At 37.6% G+C, this 27,365-nt stretch overlaps 1 protein-coding gene across 1 annotated transcript; it reads right to left on the bottom strand.

The window, feature by feature from the left end:
- Window positions 1-994: 994 nt before the first annotated feature.
- On the bottom strand, window positions 995-27,365 carry LOC117322257 (NXPE family member 3-like). The gene is made up of 4 exons (XM_033877060.1): window positions 27,102-27,365; window positions 9,643-10,344; window positions 2,950-2,999; window positions 995-2,591 (listed from the first exon to the last, which is right to left on the bottom strand). The coding sequence occupies exons 1-4, from the start codon at window positions 27,203-27,205 to the stop codon at window positions 1,804-1,806; spliced, it is 1,644 nt and encodes a 547-aa protein (XP_033732951.1). The 5' UTR covers window positions 27,206-27,365; the 3' UTR covers window positions 995-1,803.

The following is a 27,365-nucleotide window of genomic DNA, read 5'->3' as shown; positions in this document are numbered from 1 at the left end:
AAAACCATCAAACTTCTCATTAATACAAGCCGGCCAAACAGGTTTATATTAATATTTTCATACAAATAAATTGCACACCTCCGCCTCAGCAGACCAACAGTCTGATATCCGCGCAGAAAGAAAGGAAGGTTCCGGTCTTAAATCATTCAGAACGTTCTTGAACATTCCAGGACATTCGAATCCTCTTTCTCTTTTTATATAGTAAATAATTGCCGAAGACAAACTGAAAATAAATATAATTTTAAACACCTCTAGTGAGCGTTCTGTGGAAGGTGAAAAAAGTAAGAATACTGTTTTCTTCAGAAAAAAAACTTAAAGTGTTACTTTTTTTAGGCCGATTTAAACAGAAACTATCGGTTACTGTGACGATTTTGGTCTGTTTCAACCAAAATAATTCCAAAACTAGAACTTTCCCAGATAAACAGAACGAGTCAGGACCTAGTTCCAACAGAGTTTCACAAACATAGGAAAGCAAAGAAAAAAAATCTGCAAAAAACCGTATCTTCCCTAACTACACCTCATTCTTTACCGTACGAATCTAGTAGAATCAATCTAGGTTCATCGACGAATAAATTATAAAGATTTTCATCGCTTTTTTTGTCTAGAATATTGCTGTAGATAACAATAATGAATTCCACAGACGCAGGGACACTAGGATGGATTACCAGCTGTTTTCCTATGACAGCAGAAATCTATTGTTCCATAAAGATAAAAAAAAAAGATAACGACATAAAGATGAAAGCAGAATTCGACCTAAAAATGGATAAAACAAAGGCAAAATAGGAATTATATATATTTGTATGGTTACCTTTAAAACACTTACAAGTCTCGGGTAACACAGTTTGTATGGTTACCTTTAAAACACTTACAAGTCTCGGGTAACACAGTTTGTATGGTTACCTTTAAAACACAAGTCTCGGGTAACATAGTTTGTATGGTTACCTTTAAAACACTTACAAGTCTCGGGCAACACAGTTTGTATGGTTACCTTTAAAACACTTACAAGTCTCGGGTAGCACAGTTTGTATGGTTACCTTTAAAACACTTAAATTTACAAGTCTCGGGTAGCACAGTTTGCATGAATCATTTGTATGGTTACTATTTTCAGGAAACTCTTCTTAAAATAAACCACTGAGTGAGGTAAATAACCTCTATTGACGTGGATAGTAACATATGTGGGCGAGTGTGTACTATATTAGCCCCAAAGGTCGTTCTTTACTAATCTGTATTCAATGAAATACATCACCTTTTAATGTTGTCTTTATGAGTGTAATTTGATGCCGAACAAGACGCTGGTGAGTCTGTGATATTTCTAATTTTACACTTCAGCTGAAATGATGCAAAATAACAGTGGAATGTAGTAACATGTATTTTGGGACTTAGCCATACTTGTTTCTGAAAAGAAAACAATAGCTTTAAGATACCGATCACAGGTGCTCCTCATCATGCACACGTTAATTTTGAAAATATTTTGCCATCGTTTGTTCTATTTTTAGTTAGAATTACGGTTACGTTGCTATGTTAGTATTCTCTGTTGTCTTGGAATGAATACAAAACCAACAACCGCAAAGAATTGTTGTTAGTTCTTGTATATATAACGTCATCACTTTTGTGTTTAAGATATTTATGTTTACAATAAACAGAACATACACCTATACATTCAAGAATGGATAACTTAGAAGTAAGACAGAAGGATTATTTTAACATTCCGTAGACTATTATAATCACATTTCAAGAGTTTACTGATTGTTTCGTTGGCTTTGCCGCAATAGACTTGAACTAACAGCCGAAATCTTCGCGGAATCAATCACAAATAAAAGAGAACACGAAATTAGCCATAATCGGGTTAAGTGAAGCTTTCGGGTGTATGTCTAAATTTTCCATCCCAACTGTTGCATCCCATTGGTCGATAAAGTAGACTTTGTCTTGTAAGTCTTTGAACTCCTCGTACAGAATCTGCCTGTAAACTCTACTAATGTAATCAAATGGTTCTAGAAAGTAATTGTATGTGAAAGAGTGAGGACCTTTTATGAAAATATTTGAATGAGGAGAACGTTTCAAATGACGCACTACAGCATGTTTGGCACTAGTTACATGATCTCTATACTGTTTCGGAGTTGTTCTAGTCAAATGCCCGTACCAATGTAATATGATGATTGCGCTTTTGTTTCCAGGCAAATCATCTATCCGTGATGCTACAGACCGGAAGTTGTTTTTGTTTTGTTCCCAACTGTAGAAAGGGATTTCGTGTGGTGACCAATACATCGATAAAGATTTTCCCTTATTTTCTGCTTCAGCAAATTTATGCCATGCTTTGTCCTTTATTTCATGACGTCCAACAAATATGCGCAATTTTAACAGCGCGGCTAAAGGAACATACCAATTCCTTGTGGTAGAGTCACCTGTCATGAGAACCGGTCGATTCTTTAAGCACTTGGCGTATGAGTCGTACGTCCATGAGAGCGCAGGTTTGCAGATTAACGACCGCCATTTACCGTCGTAAAAGAAGCCAGTCGGGTTAGTCGTCTGCCATGTTATTGTACTGCTGACGTCACGACAGAGGATATCCGACTCTCCTGTAGTACCAGAACCTGAATTTAGAGGGTGGAGTGTATCGAATAAAACGTAAGGTGGTGGATTATCTATTAATCCTTCTTGTTTCATTAAGCACCAAAAGTTGTCAGTACTACCAGGACATATCATATGATTTTATTTTGACTTAAATAATTAAAGTGCTTGCTAATTATTTCTACCGATAGTTTTTCACAAAGAAATAAAACCAGTGATTTCTATTAAAGCGCTTGTATTTTTATTTAGCATGGACACCATTCTATGCAGCATGCTTATGACACATTTACACTAATCAGAAAGTGCACTGAAAATACAAAACAAAAACAAAAACTTTTAAAGATTTATACAATTAACCATGCAGACAATTAAACTACTTACCGGTGGATACCGTCAGCATTCCTAAACTTTTACTGAAATACTTATAATTCCTGAAACAGAAAATACGCTGTAGTATGGTTCGATGATTTTAAGAGAATAAATTACAAGTTCGAGTAGACTATTTATCAATGATTAAAGACGTAAATACAATGTATGTACTTATTTCAACATGAAAAAAAACAACAAAAAGCGAAACATGTATATCATAAAATATATAATAATGGAAGAATCTGTATTTAATTTATCTTTAGAAATTGTGTTGTCTTCATTTCCTAGAGTCTTGCGTACATAACTATGTGATATATATATATAATTTAATTTTGTATGAAACACGCATTTCCATTGGCTGAAATAATTTTGTTATACCTCCATAACAAAATTTTTGACGTTGCGAAATGTAACGTCATTTTTGATTGGCTGATGACGTTGCGTAATAATTTATCACAGAAAAGAGTTCGCCAAAGTGAAATATCTTGGTGTGTATAAGACGAAATTAAATTATAGGAATTAACATTAATTATTTTTTCTGTTATACAGTCATAACATAAAAAACTGGAGTGTACTCTCTTCATAAACCGCTTCGCGGTTTATTTAGAATACACTCCAGTTTTTTCTGTTATGACTGTATAACAGAAACAATAATTGATGTTAATCCTTAAATAAATAAATATATATATAGGGTCTAGTAAGTAATAACGACGGTATAAACCACTATAGGTACTGGATCCTAACAAACAAATGTTGGATGCGTATTACTAAAAATAGATATATGTCAAGTAGTAATAGCGACAGTACAGACAAGTAAATTGTCGAATTTTCGAGGCAATCTGCCCCTTTATCAAGACACAGGTAAATTAAATACGATCACATAGAACATGGAACAGTTAAACAAATACAGAAGATTTAAAAAAATCGTAATATTGTAAAAACGATCCCCCTGTCTGTCTATACACAGATAAGTATGGCAAGCCGTTTTAACATTTAATCCCATTTCCTCTAAGGTAAAATATGCTTCAAATTTATTTCACTTAAGTGGAATACTTTTTACCTTAAGGTTAAAAGACCTTTTTTACATTATGTTTTATTTCACTTAAGTGAAATAAATTTTATTCATCTTAAGGGAAAATCGTTTTCACTTAAGGGAAAATCTTTTTCACTTAAGTGAAAATAACATAATGCAAAATAAATTGAGGTAGTTATCTGTACACCCATATTTGAGGATGTAATTGGACTAGTCCAATGATTGACCAATCATTGAGCGTTTACTATCTGACCAATCAGTAACCTACTTATCTAGGCAATGTGTTGTTGTTACTACTACAAACAATATGGCGGCCACCATAAAAACTAACGTTATGACTTGGGTTGAGTTTAACCCAAAATGGACGCTGCTGCCGTTGTGCAGAATGCTATTGAGGCTGTGGAAAGGGCGAAGCCTCGAGCCAATGAAATTGTAGAAAATACAGAAGGATTTTTAGAAGAAGATATCGAAGAGATGGTGGTAAGTTATCTTTTTATCAATTTGATTAGCAAGATAATTTAATGTCTGTCATAAGGGAATCAAATCATCACATAGTGTTACTAATGAGCAAAAGAGATACGCTTTTGAGGTTTTATGTGTGCACATAGATGTCTACAAGTTATGAAAATGCGACTTATACTTACATGTTTGATCTAAAGTAGCATATCACATAGAATTTATGCAAAGAATGAATAGGGATTGGATTTCCTAAAAGTTATTGAATTAATATTGCAAACCTCTGTGAGGCATTGAAACAAAACCTTTTGTGAATATATAATCATTAATGTATTTCTTAATTTTGGTCATGTTGGCACATTGAAGTTTACACAAGTGAAAGTGCAAACAAATTGAATCCTCAATATCTCTATAAATGTGTAAGATATTAAATAGAAATAGCAGAACTAAATTTAATCACTGATGTTCATCCTCAAGGGTTAAAAATCAGTTACAATTATTGACTTGTCCATTTAGTTTGTTATTTGCAAATTATTAGTGACTGTAAGACATTTTGGTATATTCTAGCTGTAAAAAGTGAAATATATATACATTTGGATGTATATCATACATATGAAAACAGTCACATTTGGAACAATGTTTTCCAAGTTATGTTTATGCATCAAATATCACAGGATTAATAGCATAACCATGAGACACCAATTTTAAGCTATCCAATAGCACAGTCACTAGTGATCTCAAATATTTTGTAAGTTGATAAAATATCACCCGGTAATTTGCAGGTAAGAACTATATTTATAATTATCTCATTATAATGTCTGATCTCATAACTTTTTGTTTTGGTCACTTCAGTGCCATTATTATTATATTTAGTGCCCAATCGATAAACTTTTTGTAATTTTCTTAATCTACCTTGTTCAACATTTACACTATATGAACTTAGTCAGAAGCTTGCAATATAGTAACTTCTTAATTAGCAATAGAGCAAAGACATTGTCAATAAGGTGGTGATTTGTTAACAATGTTTTTTTCAGTACACCTCTAATTACATGTATTGTAAATAAACATTGTATTGAAATAAAAAAGACCTCAGCTATGCGGAATTGAAAAGGGCAGAGTTCTCAGGTGTATACTCACTGAAAAAATAGCGCATGTCACCCAAGAAAACACACTAGAAAGGGACAATTAAAGAACGTACATAAGGGCATGATAATCAAAATAAAAAGCTTACATACATTAGATAACACATTTGTGGAAATGAAAAAAAAATCCTTTGAGGGAAATGAGACATTATGGAAATAAAAATCATCTTACCTGAAGGCATAAGGGAAATAAAACATAATGAAAATAGAACATAAGGGAAATTAAAACATAAAATAAATAAAAATCTTTTTCACTTAAGTGAAATAAAACATAATGGAAATAAAAATCTTTTTCACTTAAGTGAAATAAAGCATAATGGAAATAAAAATCTTTTTCACTTAAGTGAAAAAACTCATAATGGAAATAGAAATCTTTTTCACTTAAGTGAAATAAAACATAATGGAAATAAAAATCTTTTTCACTTAAGTGAAAAAACTCATAATGGAAATAGAAATCTTTTTCACTTAAGGGAAATCAAACATAATGGAAATAAAAATCTTTTTGCCTCAGAAGTCCTTCAAGCACGAAAATATCGGGATTTTCTTGACCTATCTGTCTTCCTACATTCCGAATGTTTCTCTGGATCGCTTCAAGTACGCCACTTATGTCTCCCGCCATCTTTTCATCTGTCGCTTACCTTCCGGTATGAAAACGAGGTCGAAGGAAGTGGATGACTCCATTATACATAATGGGGTGGATAGAACGAGTAAATGGACACCGGCTGTTTTATTTACCTTAAGGTGAAAAGAATTTCACTTATGGGACAAGTATTTTGCATTATGTCTGCACATAATTTTTTTTCACTTAAGTGAAATTCTTTTTGTCTTAAGGGATATAAACATTTATTTGCATTACGTTTTATTTCACTTAAGTGAAAAAGAATTTCACTTAAGTGAAATTCTTTTCACCTTAAGGTGAATAAATTATTTGCATTATGTTTTTTTCACTTAAGTGAAATTCTTTTTTCACTTAAGTGAAATAAGAATTTCACTTCAGTGAAAAAATATCCCCTTAAGAGGAAATGGGATTAAATGTTAAAACGGCTTGCCATAGATAAGCTCCGAGTTGTTCATTGAATCTCATCAGAAAGTGGACACCTAAAGCGTGACACGCTGATTGGACGACCACCGGAAGTATTCGGGATCCTGGCACGTGCACATTAGTTAACACTCGATGACAGTATTTTATCCTAAAACGGCCGCCCAAAGTCCGATGCACGGGATCAAAACCTTATGTCAATCAAATGTTCATGCCTCATTTAATTCAGTAATTCATCCAATATACATGAAAGACAGCTGATTGGCTGAATAAGTTGTGTGAGTACATGTTGTCGGTTTGTGACGAGTCGTCCTGATACCTGCCACCCGGTTTTTGTTACGCTAATAGGATCTTTCGACCACCTTTCTGTTTGGTTTCTAATGCCTAAATTATACCTTTCTACACAATTACATCTATATGATTTTAATATTTGTTCAATTTCGTTAAAACGAACTAATTTTAATATGGGATTTGCCACCCGATACTGTCACTGCTACCCGCTGTTTAGGCCCAGGTTTGCGGGACGAAATGTACATATCGCGGAAAAAAACACAATAACAAAAACACTCACGACATAGCACGCGCTGCCGTCACATCGTATTAACCCGCGATGTTATTTTGTTAAACCTAAGTTATATTATCTATTTATTTATTTGTACACCACCTAAGATGTTTCCTAATCAATCAAAATAGGCCCTCGGCGAATTAAGTATCGGCCGAGGAAGATCGTTTTTACAACATTACGATTTTTTTTATATCTTCTATATTTGTGTAACTGTTCCATGTTCAATGTCTTTATGTGATCGTATTTAATTTACCTGTGTCTTGATAAAGGGGCAGATTGCCTCGAAAATTCGACAATTTACTTGTCTGTACTGTCGTTATTACTACTTGGCACACACACACACATATATATATATATATGAATGATGTTATTCAGTTTATGTCATGAGAAAGATAGAAAAAAAAATCGTGAAACACCGACAGACACATTACTGAAATTAGCGTTATATTACCAACCACGTGATTATTTCTCACAAATATCGGAGAAATGAATATGCTATCCATGTCAATGATTTGTAAGAATGTTTAAAATTTCAACGCCTATTACCAAACAGAGAATAAATTTTAAATGTCTGTTATAATTAAGAAAATAAAGATAAATATATATACATCTATATAAATAAGGAGATGTATCTATACAAGTGGTGTTTTAATTGTTATTGTACCGATGACAAGTGTCTGTCGTTCCTATTAAGAAGCTATATTTAATAGAAGACAGGGTTTACAGTCAGCGTTGAAAAAAATGAATGACTCGATAACTGTGATTGCTTATTCAATTAATTATGATCTAATTTATATTGATTATGACCCTACGATTAATCAATATCCTTACACCAAGGACAGCGTATCTTATACCTATTTAAAATATTGATGTAGCTGTATTATGTGACCTTGATTGAATTTCCCCCCGAGAGAGCTTAATATATATATATATATATATTTCTCGGTACAACTACGACAGGAAATTCAAATCTATATCTTCGGATCACCAACACATAGTGTATATGATACATTGTGCTAATAAATAGATATATAACTTAGCAACACAAATGACGAAGGAAGACAACTTTTTGACTCGTGTCCTGAACGGGCCTCGAACTAAGAACGCCGATGTGGCGTAGCGGTATAAGCTGTGGGTATTTCTGGCTAGGCGATTGGGTGCCGTAGATCGTGAGTTCGAGGCCCGGTCAGGGCACGAGTCAAAAAGTTGTCTTCCTTCGTCATTTGTGTTGCTAAGATATATATATATATATATATATAATTTAATAATATATGTAGTATGGTAAGTTACATCATCATTATCTGACTGATGATGATTTAGGCCGAACGAATCGAAGAATACGTCACTCGGGTGTCGTTAATGCTAATTCTTCTAATTTATTTTCGTTTTTCGCCAGTTTTGCGATTATTCAAAATACTTGATAGTGAGAATCACGCGGACCTTCCTCGTTTATATTTGATTCCTTAACTTTATACGTATTCCTCTCAACCGCGTTTTATTGTTGGCTAAAGTAGTTATTAAACTAAGCCTTTATAATCTTCTTACTTCCATCCTTAGCACAATATTAATTCAGGAATGCAGACACATTGGAATATTGTTTATTCTAGAAGAGGGATGAATGAAATGAGAGTTTTAAAAAACTTCAAAAATATTTCGATTAATCTTCAGTATCTCCTTTTAACGTTTCTTCTATCACAATATGTTACTTTTCATGACAACATTCTTCCCCTTTTCAAATTGAAGGAACGCCTTTGTCTCTTGTGATCAGAGTTTTTTTCTTAGAAATGCAATCAATATTGCAAGAACATAGTTGTGAATTGTGTGGAAACGTATTTAGCTAAAATATCACTAACGCCCAAAGAAGACGTCATCATGAGGATGGCTAACTTTCTGATCGACAATAATCTTTGTTTACTTTGGTTACCAAGATATTATTGGCATACCCAGGCATATATACCAGAAAACCAATGAATGAAATATATTTCAATGATTCTGTTAAGAGTCGGATCTTGGACCTCTGGCCTGTTAGTCTTATGTTCTCTTGATCGAGCTAAAAAGAAGTTTCCTCTAGCAGAGCGGTATACTCCAGCTATTTTTACAATGTAGACACAATCAAGCTATGCCCCTCTATTAGACTTTTATGAGAACCCGAGATAAATGTGACTTATTGTAAGATGAAATAAACATTAACTGGTTTACAGATAGTATCCCAGCTGAAAGTGGCACAGTGGAAGTTGGAGTTTACAGTTATTATCCAAGCTGAAAATGACTTAATGACAATTTAAGTAAACAGTTTTTATCAGTGTTATCGTAGACTGAAAACGATTGTGATATCCCTTTTCATTGGTGTAGTTTTTTTGAACTGGAACTGATTTACCCCATAGTTGACTTTAATCTAATCACACGCTATCAAATAATGTACTACAAATATTTGGTACAAAAGTGACGTCGACGCGACTAAGATACTTACCTAAAAAAGGATGTGTGCTTCGTATTGCAGGAATATCTAGAAGCTCTTTCATACACAGTCCAGTCTCCACAGTTCATCTGTTTTGGCTTTCCACAGAAAAAGGACATGTTGAAGTTCTGGGATGTAAAGTTGCAGTACTCTGTTACATTCGGAATGTTTGGTATGACGCTACATAACGTTGATTCTGTCAGTTTTCCTTTTATAAATCCTGCTCGAAGAAATCTAATTAAACCATATTTTTGTACAATGTTCATGAAAATTCCAATATGTTCCTTCGTATTTGCAATAGAAAACATCAACTCTGGATTGCCGGCCCACATTGCTTTAACAACTCCTGTATATGATCCGTTGTCATGGTCAATTACATAACCGGATACAGATGCATGACGGGTAGGTTCTCGAAGCCACACCCTGAGCATGTCACCTCCGCGAGTTGCTCGTTCTCCTCTACCGTTGTACAAATCAATGTCGACAATGACGTCATCTCCAATTCTGACGTCCGATTTATCATTCCGTATGGTTACCACTGATGTTGAAATGTTCACTAATGACAGAAAATCTGTGAAATCTGTGAACATCATATACCTATCGATTTGTTCTAACGCATGCTTTGGTAAGGTCCGGCATACATCAGTTCTGCATTCTTTCTTTTGTTGTTGTAGATTCTCTTGTCTAAACATCGGTAGGTTTGCTTGTTTGAACCTTAAAGATAAATATTTGTAGACATTTTCATCCAATCTTCAGGACATTATGTACGGGATGGGTCAATCTCTTATAGCTTTTTGATGACTCAAACTTTTTTCAGGAAAGGAACATGCATGTTTACTTCATTTCAATTACCAAAGCATCCTTATTTGGGCACTTGGTTTTAAAAACAGTGGTCGCTATTGTAGTCCATGTTCTACAGGAACTACTCTATATACACCACCTTCGAAATTCCTTCTCAATGTAAATAAGTATAATTATCAAAGAAATACGTTTACTTCGTTTAGCTCCAGCCGACTCATTCAACAAGAGTTACTATAGACTGTTCCGGATTATCGTGAACCGTATTGGTCTAAAAACGCTTACGGAGATTAGCATCTGGTTATCTTAAAGCCTTGTATACATACTTTCAAATCATTGAAATAAAGTAAGATCAGATAAGTTTAGTTGAATGAAGACACAGTATGCGATAGGGACCTATGAGTCAGCTCATCCTTGATGGTACTGCCTTAATCAGAAACATTCCGTGATATCGATAGACATGCATTGACTGAATCATTAATCTCACACTACTTGGATGAATTATATTCTAAATATATGTAAACATATACACTGGAAATGATGATGCGATATAATTACCTGATAAGCACTACTGAAGTATATTTAGCTTTTATACGTCAAAACATCACCATAATTCAATAGTTACCAGAATAGATATTAATGTGCACATAATACGTCACAATCTAAACGCTTTATTGTTATGGCATTTACATTTTTGTATCAAAAGTTAAGAAATTGGTTAAAGTATATTTGCTAGTAGGCATACACAGTATAGACTTTAACCCAAATTCGAGGTTGTCATATACGTATAAGCCTCACTTTTAATGCATCTTAGAGCCAATAGCACCAAGGCAGAGTTTCAAACCAAATGTCGCAATTTTGTTTCTCTATTATCTTCAAGTTTAAAATGTAATTGATGGGATTTATCTTTCCATAGATAAGCTGCATATTACGCAAATCTTATAGCCGAATCTGGCTCAAAATTATGTTTAGACAAAACATATATCTTGCCCAACAGTCGGAACATTGTTGTTTGCCTTTTTAATATACAGTGCGATAATTATACCCAAGCTCGCTACACTGACAAATTATCTGGGTCGCCATGTGCGATCAGGCGCGGGATTTATCCGACACACCTGAAATCAGAACCATTGCCGAGTAACGCGTGTATTATTTCCAGGACTTCGTTTCTGATCGAAATATTATAAGTGATATAAGTTTATGGTTTTAAAACTGTTGGCTCATATTCATGAATCGATGTGTACACTGTACTTGCGCACTGTGTATTTCCGGCTGCTACTCCACTTGCCAACACATGGCCTGTGCCGATACATTTGTGTATGTATTATTTGCCGCAGGTTTCGTATATTGTTTTTTTGTGATGTTTTACAATATTATCATTTATGCACCACGATAGGAATTATTCAAATAGATATTAAAGTGCTGAAATTGTGTGATAATCTTCTCGCCTTCACTCACTTAGAAATGACATGTCGGACACGACTCCCAATCACAGATATACACGCTTATACTTGATTTCAAAACAATACGACAGTATTGCATGAAATATCATTTATTTATTAGAAACATTGTTTTTAGCATAAGTAATAAATACAATTATGTTATAATTATTATTTGAAATCAAATAGTCGTGTTTCTGTTAAGGATTTTTTTAAATATATATATATATATACCAATACGTCTACCTTGAAACTCGGTTAACTCGAAGACTCGGACAACTCGAAGTTTTTTTTTCACGATCCCGATGACTTCGAGTTAACGAGGTTTGACAGAGAAGACTCAGAAGTCGGCGGCCATTTTGAAAAATGCATTATCGTAAAAAAAAGTCGGAATGTACAATTAACTACATCGATTTCCGAGTGTTGCCGGAAATTTCCCCGAGATGTTGCGTTTGGACTACCGGTATGTTATACCGGAGTGATTAAATGCCATGGCTTCTAAATACACCATTTATCTATCAATTTGGGCCTGATTATCAATTAACCCATGATCGGGAGTGACAACACTGTCGTAATCAGTCAGGGCATTTGCTGGAGAGGTGTGCAATCTTGCCGCGGGGGTCACGACAAACATCTGTCGTGGGGTTCAAGTTCTTTATTACTTTAAACCACATGGTTTATCAGTATATACATTACATGTACAACAAGTCCTCACAGTCCTCACAAATACTCACAACACCCACACTGATCCACACATACCCACCCACTCACACTGATCCACATACAAACTCACACACACACACACACACACACACACCAATCCAGACATGTACACTACAGCACATACACACCTATGCCCACACACTCACACTGATCCACACACATGAACACCGGTCGGTTACATCTAGAATAGTGTAGAGGAATATCTCTTACACTTCAATAATTAAGTACATTGTTTTCACAAATTACAAATTCTGCCATGGAAATTACAGAAGTACATAGGGGATTACAAACATGTTGTAGTTATATATTCTAGACATTTATATATTAATTACATATATATTAGCAAATTGCTCAATACTAAGTGATTTCGAAAATACATACAACACTATTCAATATTCAGCCTAACATTGTAACAGGCGGTCTCGTTTCTTATTACTTAAGGAAATGAATTTCGCCAAATTGGTCATATCTTTTATGTTATCAGTGCACAATAGTTTTATAAATTTATACATGTTTGGTCTAGTAAAATAATATTTTTTTATGAACTTACTTCTCAACTCTTTAAAGCATTGACATTTGATTATAAAATGAAACTCATCTTCTATATCTCCATTATTACAAACATTACATTTTCTAAGGTTACGTGATATATTATTATAACGTCCAACCTCTACTTTTAACTTATGTGATGACATCCTTATTTTAATTATTTCTTTTAAATGTTTTGAATCTATAGGCATTGCTAAATATTTTTGTAAACAAAAATTATCACTCAAATGCATATACAATGCACACTTCGAAGAAGATTCAATCTTTTCTCTGCACACTTGTTGAAATATATCATGTATCTTAATTTTAACAATATCGAAATCTCTATCACTCATACTGTCCTGATACCACATATATCCTAATCCCATTAATTCATTTCTGACGTATTCACATAACCCACCCTCATTATATAACGTTTCTTGATAACAGGCTTGTAATATACAATTGTCTGATTTTTTTAAATTTAAACCAATATTTGATAATTCTCAACTTGCGAATATTACTAATTGGTATTCTTCCTAATTCATTATATATCATACAATCGGGTGTGCACTTCTTGACTCCTAATAAATTTTTACAGAATTTCAAGTGTAATTTTTCTATATCGGGTGCTTTGTGCATTCCCCATACTTCGCAACCATAGTTTAAAATACTGGCAACATATATATCGAAGACGTGAAGCTGTGTTTCAACATTGAAATAATTTTTCCTACATACATTGGCTACAGCGAAAAGTGCTTTTTTTACCTTGTTCAGCTAGTTTTTCTTGTGCTTTTCTGAATTTTCCGTTGTAATTTAACAAGACACCCAAGTAATTAAAGTTATCAACGATATCTAATTCGTGACCATTATAAAACCATTTGTCACTTGACCTTAATTTCCCCCCGTTTCTTAAAACTAACACCTTTTTTTTTATCTGTATTCACTGTTAAACCCCATTCATTGGTGTAATTTAGCAATGCATCTAACATTTGTTGCAAGCCCTCGGGTGTTTCAGCTAACAATACCATATCATCAGCATACATTAATAAAAATAAGTTTAATGTTTGTAATTCGATAGAAGGGCATTCATTAGTTAAAAAATTCATTTCACAGTCATTTACATATAAGGAAAACATAATCGGAGACAAACTTTCCCCTTGGAATAATCCATTTTTACAACTGAAAAATTCTGTCGTGATGTTATTATATTTCACACAACATTTCACATCATTGTACAAAGACCGTATAATATTCAACATTTTCCCAGGCACGCCTTCTTTGATGAGTTTAAACCATAAATTTTGCCTGTTTACAAAATCAAATGCTTTTTTATAATCAATAAAACAACAATATAATTTCTTTTTGTTTCTAAGCGTCTTACTGATTACCGTCTGAAGAGCAAATATAGCATCAACTGTTGACATATTTCTCTTAAAGCCAAACTGAGCGTCACTAATCATCGAATATATCATATCAAAATCTATAAGGCGTTTATTTAAAATTGATGTAAAAAGTTTACCTAAGCAACTAATTAATGTGATGCCTCGATAGTTATTTGTATCATTTCTGTCGCCTTTTTTAAAGACCAGAACTATATTGCCAACAGACCAAGATTTTGGATACTTTCCAGACTTAAAAATATTATTAAATAATTCGACTAAACACGGTATAAGTACATCCTTACCTTTAAGGAAATATTCATTAATGAGTAAGTCCCTACCACAAGCTTTGGAACTATGCAGATTATTAATGGAATTTATAATTTCTCCTTCAGTAAAGTCACAGTCTAATTCTTGATACACAGAACCTGCAATATCACCATCAAAATATGTATCTAAAAAATCAGTTACCATTTTATTATCAGGTAATTCAGTGGAAGATAATTCATGGAAATGCCTGAAGAACGCTTGTTCGTCTAAGGAACAATTGGATTTACATGTTTTATTCCTTTTCTGGAACGTTTTGTAAAACATTTTTGGATTACTCCTTCTCATGAAGTTCATCATATTGCCCCGCTGAGTTTTGTATTCTCTTTTCAATTTGTATTCTAGTTTTTTATATGCTCGTTTTTTACTTAAAAGAATGTATCTATTCCCCTCTGATTTGTCCGAATTGAAAATACTCAATGCCAGTTTATATTCATTATATATTTTTTTGCAAACTTCATTAAACCATGGTTTATCTTCAGTTTTAACCTTATTTCCTGATCGCGAACGTGATTTATGTGTACACGAATATAAAGGTATCAACAAATTATTCAAAGTATTAGTAAATTTGTCAACACAATTGTCAATTCCTTTCTGAGTAAACTCACAATTCATACAAACATTTAATAATTCGTCTCTGTTATATTCTAATATATTCAAAAAACTTTCCGTATGCGCTTCACTTCCACTTTACACTTGGACATTTTATGTTATGTTCTAAGTTTTTGTTCTCTGACTCAGTGCTGACCTCCTGAGTTCGTAAAGAAATACATACTGGTGCATGATCAGAAAAAAACATTAAAAACTCCACTCTCAAAACAGACAATGCTATCATAGCTATCATCAAACGTCATTACATAGTCAATCAGACTTGATCCTATATGATTATAAAATGTAATACTTCCATTGGGATCGTCTTTATGCCTTCCGTTGACTATTCGTAAGCTAGTCGATTTACATAAAGATAAAAGCTGTCTGCCAAACTGATTAAGTACTTTGTCCGAACTGTTGCGGTTGAATTTATTTACATCTGGAGCGTAACACGATATATTTGACATAACATTCACCGGATCATGCCCTATAGTGTCATCTCGGATAAAATCATCCCTACATGAAGTTCTACTATTAAAATCACCGAAAACAAATATTTTACCAATACCTTTATACAAATCAACCATTTCTTCCAAAGTCACGAACAGGTCATTATCATATTTTTCATAAAAAAGTGCTATTGATTGGAGGGAAATAGCAAGAAAATATATACACATCAGTGTCATCATTAGTTACCGCACGTGCTAGTTTGATTAACACTATATTGTCAAAAATATTATCAACAATACTACAGTTATTGGAAATAGAAGATCTAATAAATATAACAATCCCACCACCTTTACCATGCATACGAGGGAAAGCAAAACATTCATACCCTTCCAGTTCTATCACCTCATTTTCTTCCACCCAACATTCATATAAACAAATAATATCATGTTTAGTTATAATATTAACAAAGTCTTGCGACTCGAGTTTACCAGCAATACCTCTACAAATGTTCCATGATATTATGGAGATTCCCTCCACACAATCCTAATAGCTGATATCATGTAGATTCCGCCGGTTATACCCTGGTCTGGTTTCCGAGATTGTCACTATTCCATCATCATCAACACCATCGTCGTGGATTGGACGGGTTCTCTGATTCGCGAAATCGTTCCTACCACACTGTTCTTGTTTTGCATTCGCGAATCGCCTTTCGTAAGTTTCTGAACTATGAACGTCCGCCGTCACCTGGATAACATGTCCATTGCTAACTCCCTCAACAGACTTTGGTAGTTGGTTTGGTAGTTGGTTAACAGTTTTGATATCACTACCAACGTTCCGTGGTCCAAGAGTGGCTGCCATAGGCGAGGATGAGATGCGGGCTCGTTTCAATGGATTCCTGCGTGGGGTGTTGTCGGGTACGCTGGGTGGTGCAGTCATCGCAGCGTCACTGTAGGACCCACGGGTCCATCTAGGAACATTTTTCCTGTCGCCTGTTACTAGTTCCTCCCCTGATCCAGTATATAATTCCCCGTTGATATAGAGTCTATCACGGACTAACTTGGCATTACAATTTTTTGACTTGTAGTGCTTCAAGATGGGGTACAGAAATTTTCGTCGCTCCTCTACAGCAGCAGGGAACTGCTCGCTTATGCCATAACGAGTTCCACGCAGAAGATAATCCCCTTTCTTTTACAGCTTGCCTATCGGCATAGTATATAAACCTTGCCACAATCGGGCGAGTGCGCCCCTGTATCCTCTTTTTGAATCGATGAACATTTCCAAACTCTATGTTAGTTTTTAGCCCTAGTTTAGTCGATATGAAGTTTCTCAGCTTCTCCTCAGTATCTTCGTTATATTGCTCTCTAAGCCCGGTAAACACCAAATTGTTTTTCATTGAGCGACACTGAAGATCTTCTACTTTGCCGAGGAGCTCTTCACAATCTTTCTTTGCCATAATGAAATCACTTGCCAAATCAACATTATCCATGTGTTGCTTCCTAAGCTCGTGTTGGATTGCCTGAATGGACTTTTCATTACCTTGAGCTTGTTTCCTCGTTTCATCAAATATATCACTCATGGACTGAGCAGACGCTTCAATGTCTCTAGTCTTGTTCTTGATTCCTTTGATTTCTCGCTCCATTCCTGTTACTCGGGTAGCTAAAGATGTTATGGAGAATTCTATCTTGTCTATCTTCTTAACATGTGTCTCAATTCCGGATAAACGTAAGTCTATCCCCTTGATCATCGTCGCTACATCATCCAGTGTCCAAGCGCCATGGCCGTGCAGGGTCCAATGGGCCTCTTCCAACGCTTTTGTAATAGGTGCCGCAGCCACCGTACTGTAGAAACGCGCACGGTATCGCTGTCAATGACTGTCGCTCTATTGTTATATCATATTGATCGAGTCCAATAGACCGTGACGAGATTTTGGCTATGACCAGAGTTCATATCACAGGTAAATGTTCATGTATATATATATCATATATGTAATAGAGACCTTTGCTTACTAGTGCTAGAAATGCTTCTAAATACCAATCTCGAATCAATTCGCAGGCAGTCACCAATAGTAAGTGTCATATGTGAACAAAAACTCACGTCCTCGTGACGATATCTTCTCGCAAAATACGCAATACACCCATGGGGTCAGTACAGGTAAACGTTTTTGTTCGAATCATGAGATGTGCATTACCTATAATATCATAGCTAACGGGCCATGAAAAAAGTTCGTTTCGATTCGAATCATACATAGGTTCGTTAGTAGCGTTATGTAGTGAGGAAATTCGGGACCAAGCAAAAAGTTCGATACACTGAGAAATTCGAATCAACGAAGTTCGAATCATCGAGGTTTGACTGTATGATAAGAACATTCAAAGCTGAATTCATTAATGAGATATATGTAGCGTTCCACTCGGGTATACACGAGACGCTATTAATAAAAGTTCGAGATGAAGCTGACTACGGCAGGGACAACTATGACACCAGACTAAAGTTCACATAATTTTATTTACACATCTATGAAGTTCAACATATCATACATTAGGTTCACATCAATCCCAATCAGACGTACACATGTACACACTTCGCATCGAATATACACTGTTTCACATAATATCCACGGGTGATAACTTCCAGTAGTGATATGTATTCCATAGTGAGAATAACACACTTAGTAAATCCCATAAAAGTGTAAGTTAAATCCAAGTATCAATATCTTATCACAAGTTGCGTGGAGTATTTCCCAAAGCAAAACTTTATCTCCTTGTTTTCGTCACTTTCACCCCTTATATACCACTTTCATACTGCATTTTCATTGGCTAACATCTGCTCCTCCGACCTAGATTTGGCTCCTCTGTCGCTCCTCACTCACGCTGATTGGTTAAGACCTGCTCCTCTCGCTCCTCCGACCTACTTACAGCTCGCTCCTCACTCTCTCTGATTGGTTAAACACTAGTTATAAATAGGACCTGTTACTAAATTTACACGGGCCTTATGCAACCTGTCAATCAGGTTGGGCCCTAATACACAGCTCCACGATGCTACAGAACGTAAACAACTCCTTATAAGGAAAACTAGCTCCCTGCTGCCCCGTATATACACATACATATATAGACCCTATACACACCCTATGTAATACATTTACATAGCCCACTACTATATTACCCTAAACAATAATACAATTAAACTACATTTCTAATTTAATAAACATAAGCGTGAAATATATTTCCACGCTACACTACCCCCAACTTTCTAAGTTTTGTCTCCGACAAAAGTTAAAGAGATAACAATCAAATCCTGTCTATTTCAGAAAAATGTTCAATATACATGTATAAGCGTTGAAAACGGTTTACACTATCAACTCACTCGCACAATAATATTTCAATCACAAATGATTCAAATAAGATACAGCGTCAATCATTATATTATGAACACAAAACACGATATAAATCCAGTGAGAAAATATCACAACTAGTAGAAAAATGTTCCACATGATGATAACGTAATGTTTGCTTTTATGGTTAAAGTCAATCGTTAACACAGTGTTTATCATATCCGGACCAAATATCGGAGAACGTACCGTTATCCAAATAAAGTTCATTATTCATGTACCAGGGTCGTTAAAATGGTCACACAATAAAATCCATTGAATGTCACATTATTCAAAAGTCACAGAATGTCTTTTCAGCATCTAAAAGTCTCATTAATAAATCCATTCAGACATCGAATTTTGTGTATTGGCGCGTCCCCATATTGGCAAAATGTTGTGGTATTTCCTCCAATGTCTCCCGTGCCAATCCCGGAAAGTCGACGAACTCAGGGTCCACACCTTCCGAGTAACCAATTGATGTATCCCGTCGGACTTCCTGGACTCCATCTGTAAATGTGGTTGTGGTCCGAGTCATGGATATTATGATGGTTTGTGTACTGACATTGCACACAAACACATTACTGGTTCCGGTCATAGGTTCATGTTCCACCTCGTCCTCGCTGACGTCACTGTATGCTGGGGCTCGCTCTGCCGTCTGCTTTACCTCCACCTCTTCTTCGCTGACGTCACTGTACCCTAGATCTGCATGTAGTTGATCAGCCGGCCAACTACGGTATGGACATTCCGGCATACCATCACCAGAAAAACATTGTTCTGTTGGCATGGTACAGGTAGGCACGCTAAATGAGTTCCACAGTTCATCAATATCCCAATCATTCCTTTCGTCAGAGCAGGGTTGGCGTGTGGGACCACAACAGTGATTTCTCTGGTGCCTCTTCAGGTTGCTGCCTCTGGAAAATGTTTTCCCACAGTCTTCACATACTTTCAAAGATTTGGTGTTCTCTTCATGTTTCTCACGTACATGTCTGGATAGATTCCTGGATTCTCGGAAATAAACCCCGCAGTATCTGCATATGTGTTCGTGATTGTCCATAGTTGGAATCAGTATACAGTTGAACACTATGTCTCAATAAGTCGAGCTGGTTTTCGTATGGCCCTGCCAAGTCGAGTCACCTTGACAACCGGGGTTGACAGGTCTCCATCCCCCGGTTTGGAAGAGTCTACTGTGGGTTGACCCCTTATTGTCACCTTGGTAACGGATGGAGTCGGGCTCTCGCTCTCTGATTCGTCGCTATCTGTTTCCTCAGGTAAATGTGGCGATGACTCGGGCGCTTCCTCGTCACTCATCACTGGTTCCTCGGTGTCCACCCTCGGGCGAGTTATAATTTCACTTCCCCGGTAAGGCTTCAAGTTGTCAACGTGTAACACTGCAGGCTTCGAGTTTGGGGAGTGCTGTATTTTATAAAGCACGTCACTCAGCCTCTCGATTACAGTCCACGGCCCTGTCCAGTCTCTGGCTAATTTGGCTTTCGTACCCACTATCACTTTATGCTGGAATCGGCGCACTTTATCACCAACGTCATAACTTTGTTCAATTATCCCTCGATCATAATGACACTTTTGACGTTTCGCGGAATCCCGTGTCACTTTTCTTGCAATGCGGAATAATTCTTCAAAAGTGGTGTCCAATTTACGAACAAAATCTGATTCACTGTTTACTGTATCCTCTGTCGGTAGTTTCGGTGATATTATATCAAGTGGTACAAGCATTTCCTCTCCAAATACCATTTTGTGAGGCGTTTGTAGCGTAGTTTGATGTGGGGTACTATTATAAGCCATCTGAATACAGTCTATGTAAGTATCCCAATCCTTCTGATTTTCACTCACGACCTTGGATAGCATTTCCTTTATTGTCCGGTTGAGTCTCTCCACCATTCCGTCGAATCTCGGATGAAAAGGCGTTGTCCTACTTTTCTTAATTTGAAGAAGTTTGCACAATTCCTTGAATAACATTCCTTCAAATTGGGTTCCTTGGTCCGTGTGTATTTCTCGCGGACACCCGTATCTCTTAATCCAGCCTTTAAACATGGCTTCGGCAATCGTAACTGCCTCAATGTTTGGTACACAGTAAGCTTCCGTAAATTTTGTGAAGTAATCGGGCACTACCAATAGGTACGCATTTCCGGATTCTGACCGAGGAAAGGGTCCGGTGATATCTGCCGCTATCCATTCAAATCTGTGTCCGATTGTGTAAGTTTTTGACAGGTTCCGCTTCCGCCTTGAAGGGTGTTTCCTCTCCTCACATATATCACAGGCCCGAACATAGTCTGTCACATACTGTCTCATAGATGGCCAGTAATATTCACTGTCCATGGCGCGTTTTAATGTTCGTGTGATTCCCTGGTGTCCCGATGACGGCGCGTCATGTAAATGCCACATTACCACATCTCTAAGACATATTGGAACACATATCCGTAACCGTGCACTTCCGGTTTGGGTTATCCATTTTTCACAAAGTAATCCATTATGAATTGTCAATAAGTTCCATCTCGAGTACCAGAACCGGCATTCCTTACTTTTATCGGAAATGCTTTCTATACTCGGTTTTTCACAACCATTAAATGCTTCCATTAATTGAATAATCGGTCCCATGTGCTCATCTTCTTTCTGTTTATGTCTGATGTTGTCAGGTGTTAATTCTTCCTGTGGAGAAGCTTTTGGTTCAGCAGGCGGAGGACGATTTGATTTTCTCCCACGTTTCCTTTTCTCCGGTTTCCTGTTACTATTCCGGTCACCGGAGTCCACACTAAATGTACTATCCACAGTCACATCCGGTTTGAAAAGTATCTTTATGCTTTCAATACTATCCACTTCCGGTTGATCGATTATGTCCGCTTCAGGTTTGTCTATTATTACTTCCGGAATGTCCTGTAATTCCGACATATTCGTATCGATAGCCTCGGATTGTTCAATATCCAACGGCATTTTGCATTGTTTACACGTTGCGGCTTTATCATTAATTAATCTAGACATGGCGTCGGCGTTGCAGTGACGTTTCCCAGGCCTATGTTGTATCTTAAAATCAAATGGACTCAGTCGCTGTATCCACCTGCAAATCTGTCCATCTGGCTCCTTGAATTTGTACAGCCAAGTCAACGATCCATGATCCGTCCGTAACAAGAATTCACGTCCAATCAGATAATGCCGGAAGTATTTCACAAAGAAAACAACGGCCAACATCTCATTCCGGGTCACACAATAATTACGCTCAGCTTTACTGAGAGACCTACTGCGCGTGGCGTACGCAATAACCACTTCCTGGCCTTCCTGGACTTGTGACAACACTGCTCCTATAGCGTAATTGCTGGCATCCGTGTCAAGTATGAATTTACCCCCGTTTACGTCTGGATAGCTCAAAATAGGAGTTGATGTTAACCGTTCCTTCAGCTCATTAAAAGCTGTAGAGTGTTCTTCCGTCCACATCCATGATTGACCTTTCTTGGTAAGGTCGTGTAGACACTTCGCTATTAATGCGAAGTTTTTAACAAACTTCCTGTAATAGGACGCTAATCCTAGGAAAGTTCTTAACTCTGAAACGGTCTCTGGCGCTTTCATCTTCGATATTGCCTCTATTTTTGAAGGGTCAGTCCGGACGCCATCCTGTGACACCCCATGCCCCAGGAACGTCACTTCTCTGCAGAAAAAGTGACACTTTTTGGCCTTCAACTTTAAATTGGCACCGTCAAGCCTTTCCAAGACTGCCGTCAAGTTGTCCAAATGTTGTCCGAAATCCTTTCCGTACACAATAATATCATCCAGATAAAGCACTGCAATGTTCCACTGTAATCCACTCAGCGCTTTCTCTATTATTCTGGAGAAAGTGGCCGGGGCGTTGGTCAAACCAAACGCCATCACTTTATATTGGTACAATCCACCTCGTGGCGTAGCGAAGGCGGTCAGCTTTTTGTCGTCCTCGCACATAGGCACCTGATGATAAGCCATATTGAGATCCAGAGATGAAAACCATTTAGCTCCACTCAACGCGTCCAGATTGTCGTCAATACGACTAATGGGGTAGGCATCCTTAATAGTTTCCTCATTAAGTCGCCGGTAATCCACACATACTCTCCAGGAATTGTCCCGCTTTTGTACCAAAACAAGTTGTGAACTCCATGGACTCTCCGATCGCTCTATCAAACCTTGTTGTTCCAGCTTGGTTATTTCTTCATCCAAGATTGTACGTTTGTATATAGGCACTCTCCGTGGTGCCTCCTTAAATGGTACGGGATCCTTTAATTTTATAGTATGCTCGCCCAACGTGGTTAGTCCCATCTTTCCCTTAGGATCCGCAAATGTGGTCTGGTGTTTTATCAAGAACTGCCTGAACTGCGCACGTTCCTCAGAATTAAGGTTAGTACATCCACGTTCGTACATTTCCACCAAATATTCCGGTAACATGTCATCATGCTCGGCAATGTTATCAACGTCTGAAACAGTCCTGCCGATATCTTTCACCGGTACAAAAACAGCCATGTTGGTCTCTTTCTTCACTGTGACTGGCTCGTCACCAGGGTTAAATAATCTCGTATATAGCGATTTGTGTGAAGTATCAACGAGAACATTCGCTAAGGCTAATCCGTGAGGATGAATAAACACTTTCTCAGGTACGAGAACTCCAACATGTGAGTTAGTTGTTCTGGTCAGTCTTGATCTCACCACCATTTCGTGTTTAGCAGGTATAGTTACAGTGTCCATACTGACCACTCTGCTGCTTTTAAATCCGTTTTCGTTGACAGATTCATCTTTAGGTTTTCTGTCCGTGATGATAAACATCCAGTTGTCATAGTCCCATTGACATTTAAATTGAGTTATGAAGTCCTGGCCCAATAAATTTGTTTTAATATTGGCCACAAAAACTCTAAAGTTTACACTAATATCTCCAAAAGTCAAACACATAATAGTAGTCCCTAACACCGACGACTCGTTTCCATCGGCTGTCTCGAACTTGGAACGAGCAGGCTCCAATATAGGACGATCCTTTCCATAAATGCTATAGTAGGTATCTTCGGTGATAAAAGTCCGTCTCGCTCCGGTGTCGACTTTCCAGATTAAAGGCGTACCTTCCACCATACCACGCACTTTCATAGCAGCATCGCACTTTACTCTCACTTCGAGTAAGTTATTAATCTCTCCCTGTCTGCAGTTTCCCGCGGAAGAAATAGCACTACAAAACTCTGTTTCTGTATCCCTGTTTTCGGCGTCACTTAGTACAATTTCTTTTTGTCTCAAGGTTCCGCTGGGTACACTTGAATTTTGTTTCACTCCTGTATTAGGCCTCTGTTCCTGCTCGACGGGCGCACGGCCTACTGCTCCAGCCGGGACTCGTTTAACGACAGTTCATTTGTTTGATTGGAGATCAAATTTCTCTTAACATCCGGGCACTTATTTCTCAGATGTTCTTCACTACCACACTCAAAGCACTTCAGTGGTTTCGGGCGGTTTTGGTTTTTTTCCCGGACCTTCCGTTTTTGGGGGGCCCTTTTCCCTTTCCTGGCCTTTGGTTCGTTTCCTTTTTCCCGATTTTTCCCCAAAGAAATTACCCCCTTTCAAGTTTGGGGAAAGTTTTTTCCCCCCAAACGGTTTCAAAAGCTTTTTTTTGGAAATTTTTTAAAACTCTTCCCCTTTCTTTTTTGGAATACTCTTTAAAATTTTTTCCCCCAAACCCCCCCCCCCCCCCCCCCAAACCCCCCCCCCCCCCCCCCCCCCCCCCCCCCCCCCCCCCAAAACCCCCCCCCCCCCCCACCCCCCCCCCCCCCCCCCCCCCCCCCCCCCCCGCCCCCCCCCCCCCCCCCCCCCCCCCCCCCGGCCCCCCCCCCTTCCCCCCCCCCCCCCCCCCAACCCCCCCCCCCCGGCCCCCCCCCCCCCCCCCCCAAACCCCCCCCCCCCCCCCCCAAAATTTCCCCCCCCCCCCCCCCCCCCCCCCCCCCAACGGGGGGGGCCCCCCCTTCAGACCGTAAGCATACACCTCGGCTTGACCACGCAGTACAGTGAAAAATATACGCAAAGTCCGGGCAGGTGTCCAGCCATTCAGGTCAGCTACATTTTCGAAATACCGGATATATTCACTCCATATATCTTTACCGGTACCACTGAATGTCCGCTTCAACGGAACTTGTTAACCCCTTAAACTGATATCGTTCCGGGTGGACTGCTCTCCATATTCACGACTGGGCGTCTCCAATACATCTAATCCCTGAGACATATTTTGCACCATGTCTATCATCATGGGATTCCGTAACAACTTCACTACGAGCGAACATGTGATTAACAGGAGTATCACAAGAGTTCCCAAAACTATAAACTCCTTAGTGAAACAGACGATGACGTGGTTGGGGTATCTGTGGTACAGAATACCAACACAACTTCCCAAACACACCAACACAAGAATCCATTTCAAAATAAATCCTTTGTATTGATTCCCCGTTATGCGTGAATTAGTGGTTCTCGCCTGTGAAGTAGTCTCACATCCATAACTACTCCCCGGAGTCCTTTGCCCCACATGCGGAATATCGTTCACATCCGGTGTATCCACATCTGGACTTCTTAAAGTCCGAGCCGGGCTACTTGACCCATCGCTATTCCCGACTTCACTCTCATCGAAATCAAAACTTAAATTTCGACGCACACGCGATGAAGTAAGCCCACGCTGAGATGGTCTCCTTGGTGTGTCCGGAATATCCATTGTCGAAAATTATCACAGATGTAAAATCCAAATAGTCTTATAATGTGAAAGTCCAGCTACCGTAGTCATAAAACATTCCATCCCACCGCTGCCACCAATTGTAGCGTTCCACTCGGGTATACACGAGACGCTATTAATAAAAGTTCGAGATGGAAGCTGACTACGGCAGGGACAACTATGACACCAGACTAAAGTTCACATAATTTTATTTACACATCTATGAAGTTCAACATATCATACATTAGGTTCACATAAATCCCATTCAGACGTACACATGTACACACTTCGCATCGAATATACACTGTTTCACATAATATCCACGGGTGATAACTTCCAGTAGTAATATGTATTCCATAGTGAGAATAACACACTTAGTAAATCCCATAAAAGTGTAAGTTAAATCCAAGTATCAATATCTTATCACAAGTTGCGTGGAGTATTTCCCAAAGCAAAACTTTATCTCCTTGTTTTCGTCACTTTCACCCCTTATATACCACTTTCATACTGCATTTTCATTGGCTAACATCTGCTCCTCCGACCTAGATTTGGCTCCTCTGTCGCTCCTCACTCACGCTGATTGGTAAAGACCTGCTCCTCTCGCTCCTCCGACCTACTTACAGCTCGCTCCTCACTCTCTCTGATTGGTTAAACACTAGTTATAAATAGGACCTGTTACTAAATTTACACGGGCCTTATGCAACCTGTCAATCAGGTTGGGCCCTAATACACAGCTCCACGATGCTACAGAACGTAAACAACTCCTTATAAGGAAAACTAGCTCCCTGCTGCCCCGTATATACACATACATATATAGACCCTATACACACCCTATGTAATACATTTACATAGCCCACTACCATATTACCCTAAACAATAATACAATTAAACTACATTTCTAATTTAATAAACATAAGCGTGAAATATATTTCCACGCTACATATATACACATCAAGTGTAATGGTTCTTGGCAATGCGAGTCGGTTCCGGTAAGAAATGAGCTGCAAAAATTGTCAAATTAAGGGAGTATTTATGATTTAATGTGACTGCCTAAACAATGAAGTTCAGCAACCATACAATATATATAACATACTTTTTAAAGCTAGCAATATGTTTATGCATTTTAATTATGCCACAAATAAATAAATAAAATAATAATGTATACCAACCATATCTGTGTATCCATTGAGCAGAGGAAGGCGATCCCTATCACTGTCAATAAAGCTGAGGGTATCAATATCCCGCGGAAACAAACGGATTCCTTAACAGACATTATCAAACCAGATATACAGAAGTACAATTCCTGTCCTTCACCCCAAAAATAATGTTCGAGTGATTCCACTGCCTGTTTAAAAGCGTATTCAAACTCAAAATTGCCTTGATATTATCAACACATCAACAAGGCTACTAAGTTTATATCCATACAATGTTCT

The sequence above is a fragment of the Pecten maximus genome, chromosome 2, assembly GCF_902652985.1.
Source record: "Pecten maximus chromosome 2, xPecMax1.1, whole genome shotgun sequence".
NCBI classification, from domain to species: Eukaryota; Metazoa; Mollusca; class Bivalvia; order Pectinida; family Pectinidae; genus Pecten; species Pecten maximus.
Note: the sequence above shows the minus strand (reverse complement) of the source record. Positions and strands in the feature narration are given on the sequence as shown.

Bases quoted from the DNA above. Each gene is read 5' to 3' on its own strand.
- LOC117322257 (XM_033877060.1), bottom strand. From the start codon at position 27,205: ATGTCTGTTAAGGAATCCGTTTGTTTCCGCGGGATATTGATACCCTCA. The intron at 3,000-9,642 runs GTAAGTATCTTA...TTTCTGTTTCAG, and splicing joins AAGCACACATCCTTTTTTAG to GAATTATAAGTATTTCAGTA. The intron at 2,592-2,949 runs GTAAGTAGTTTA...CTCTAAATTCAG, and splicing joins AATGCTGACGGTATCCACCG to GTTCTGGTACTACAGGAGAG.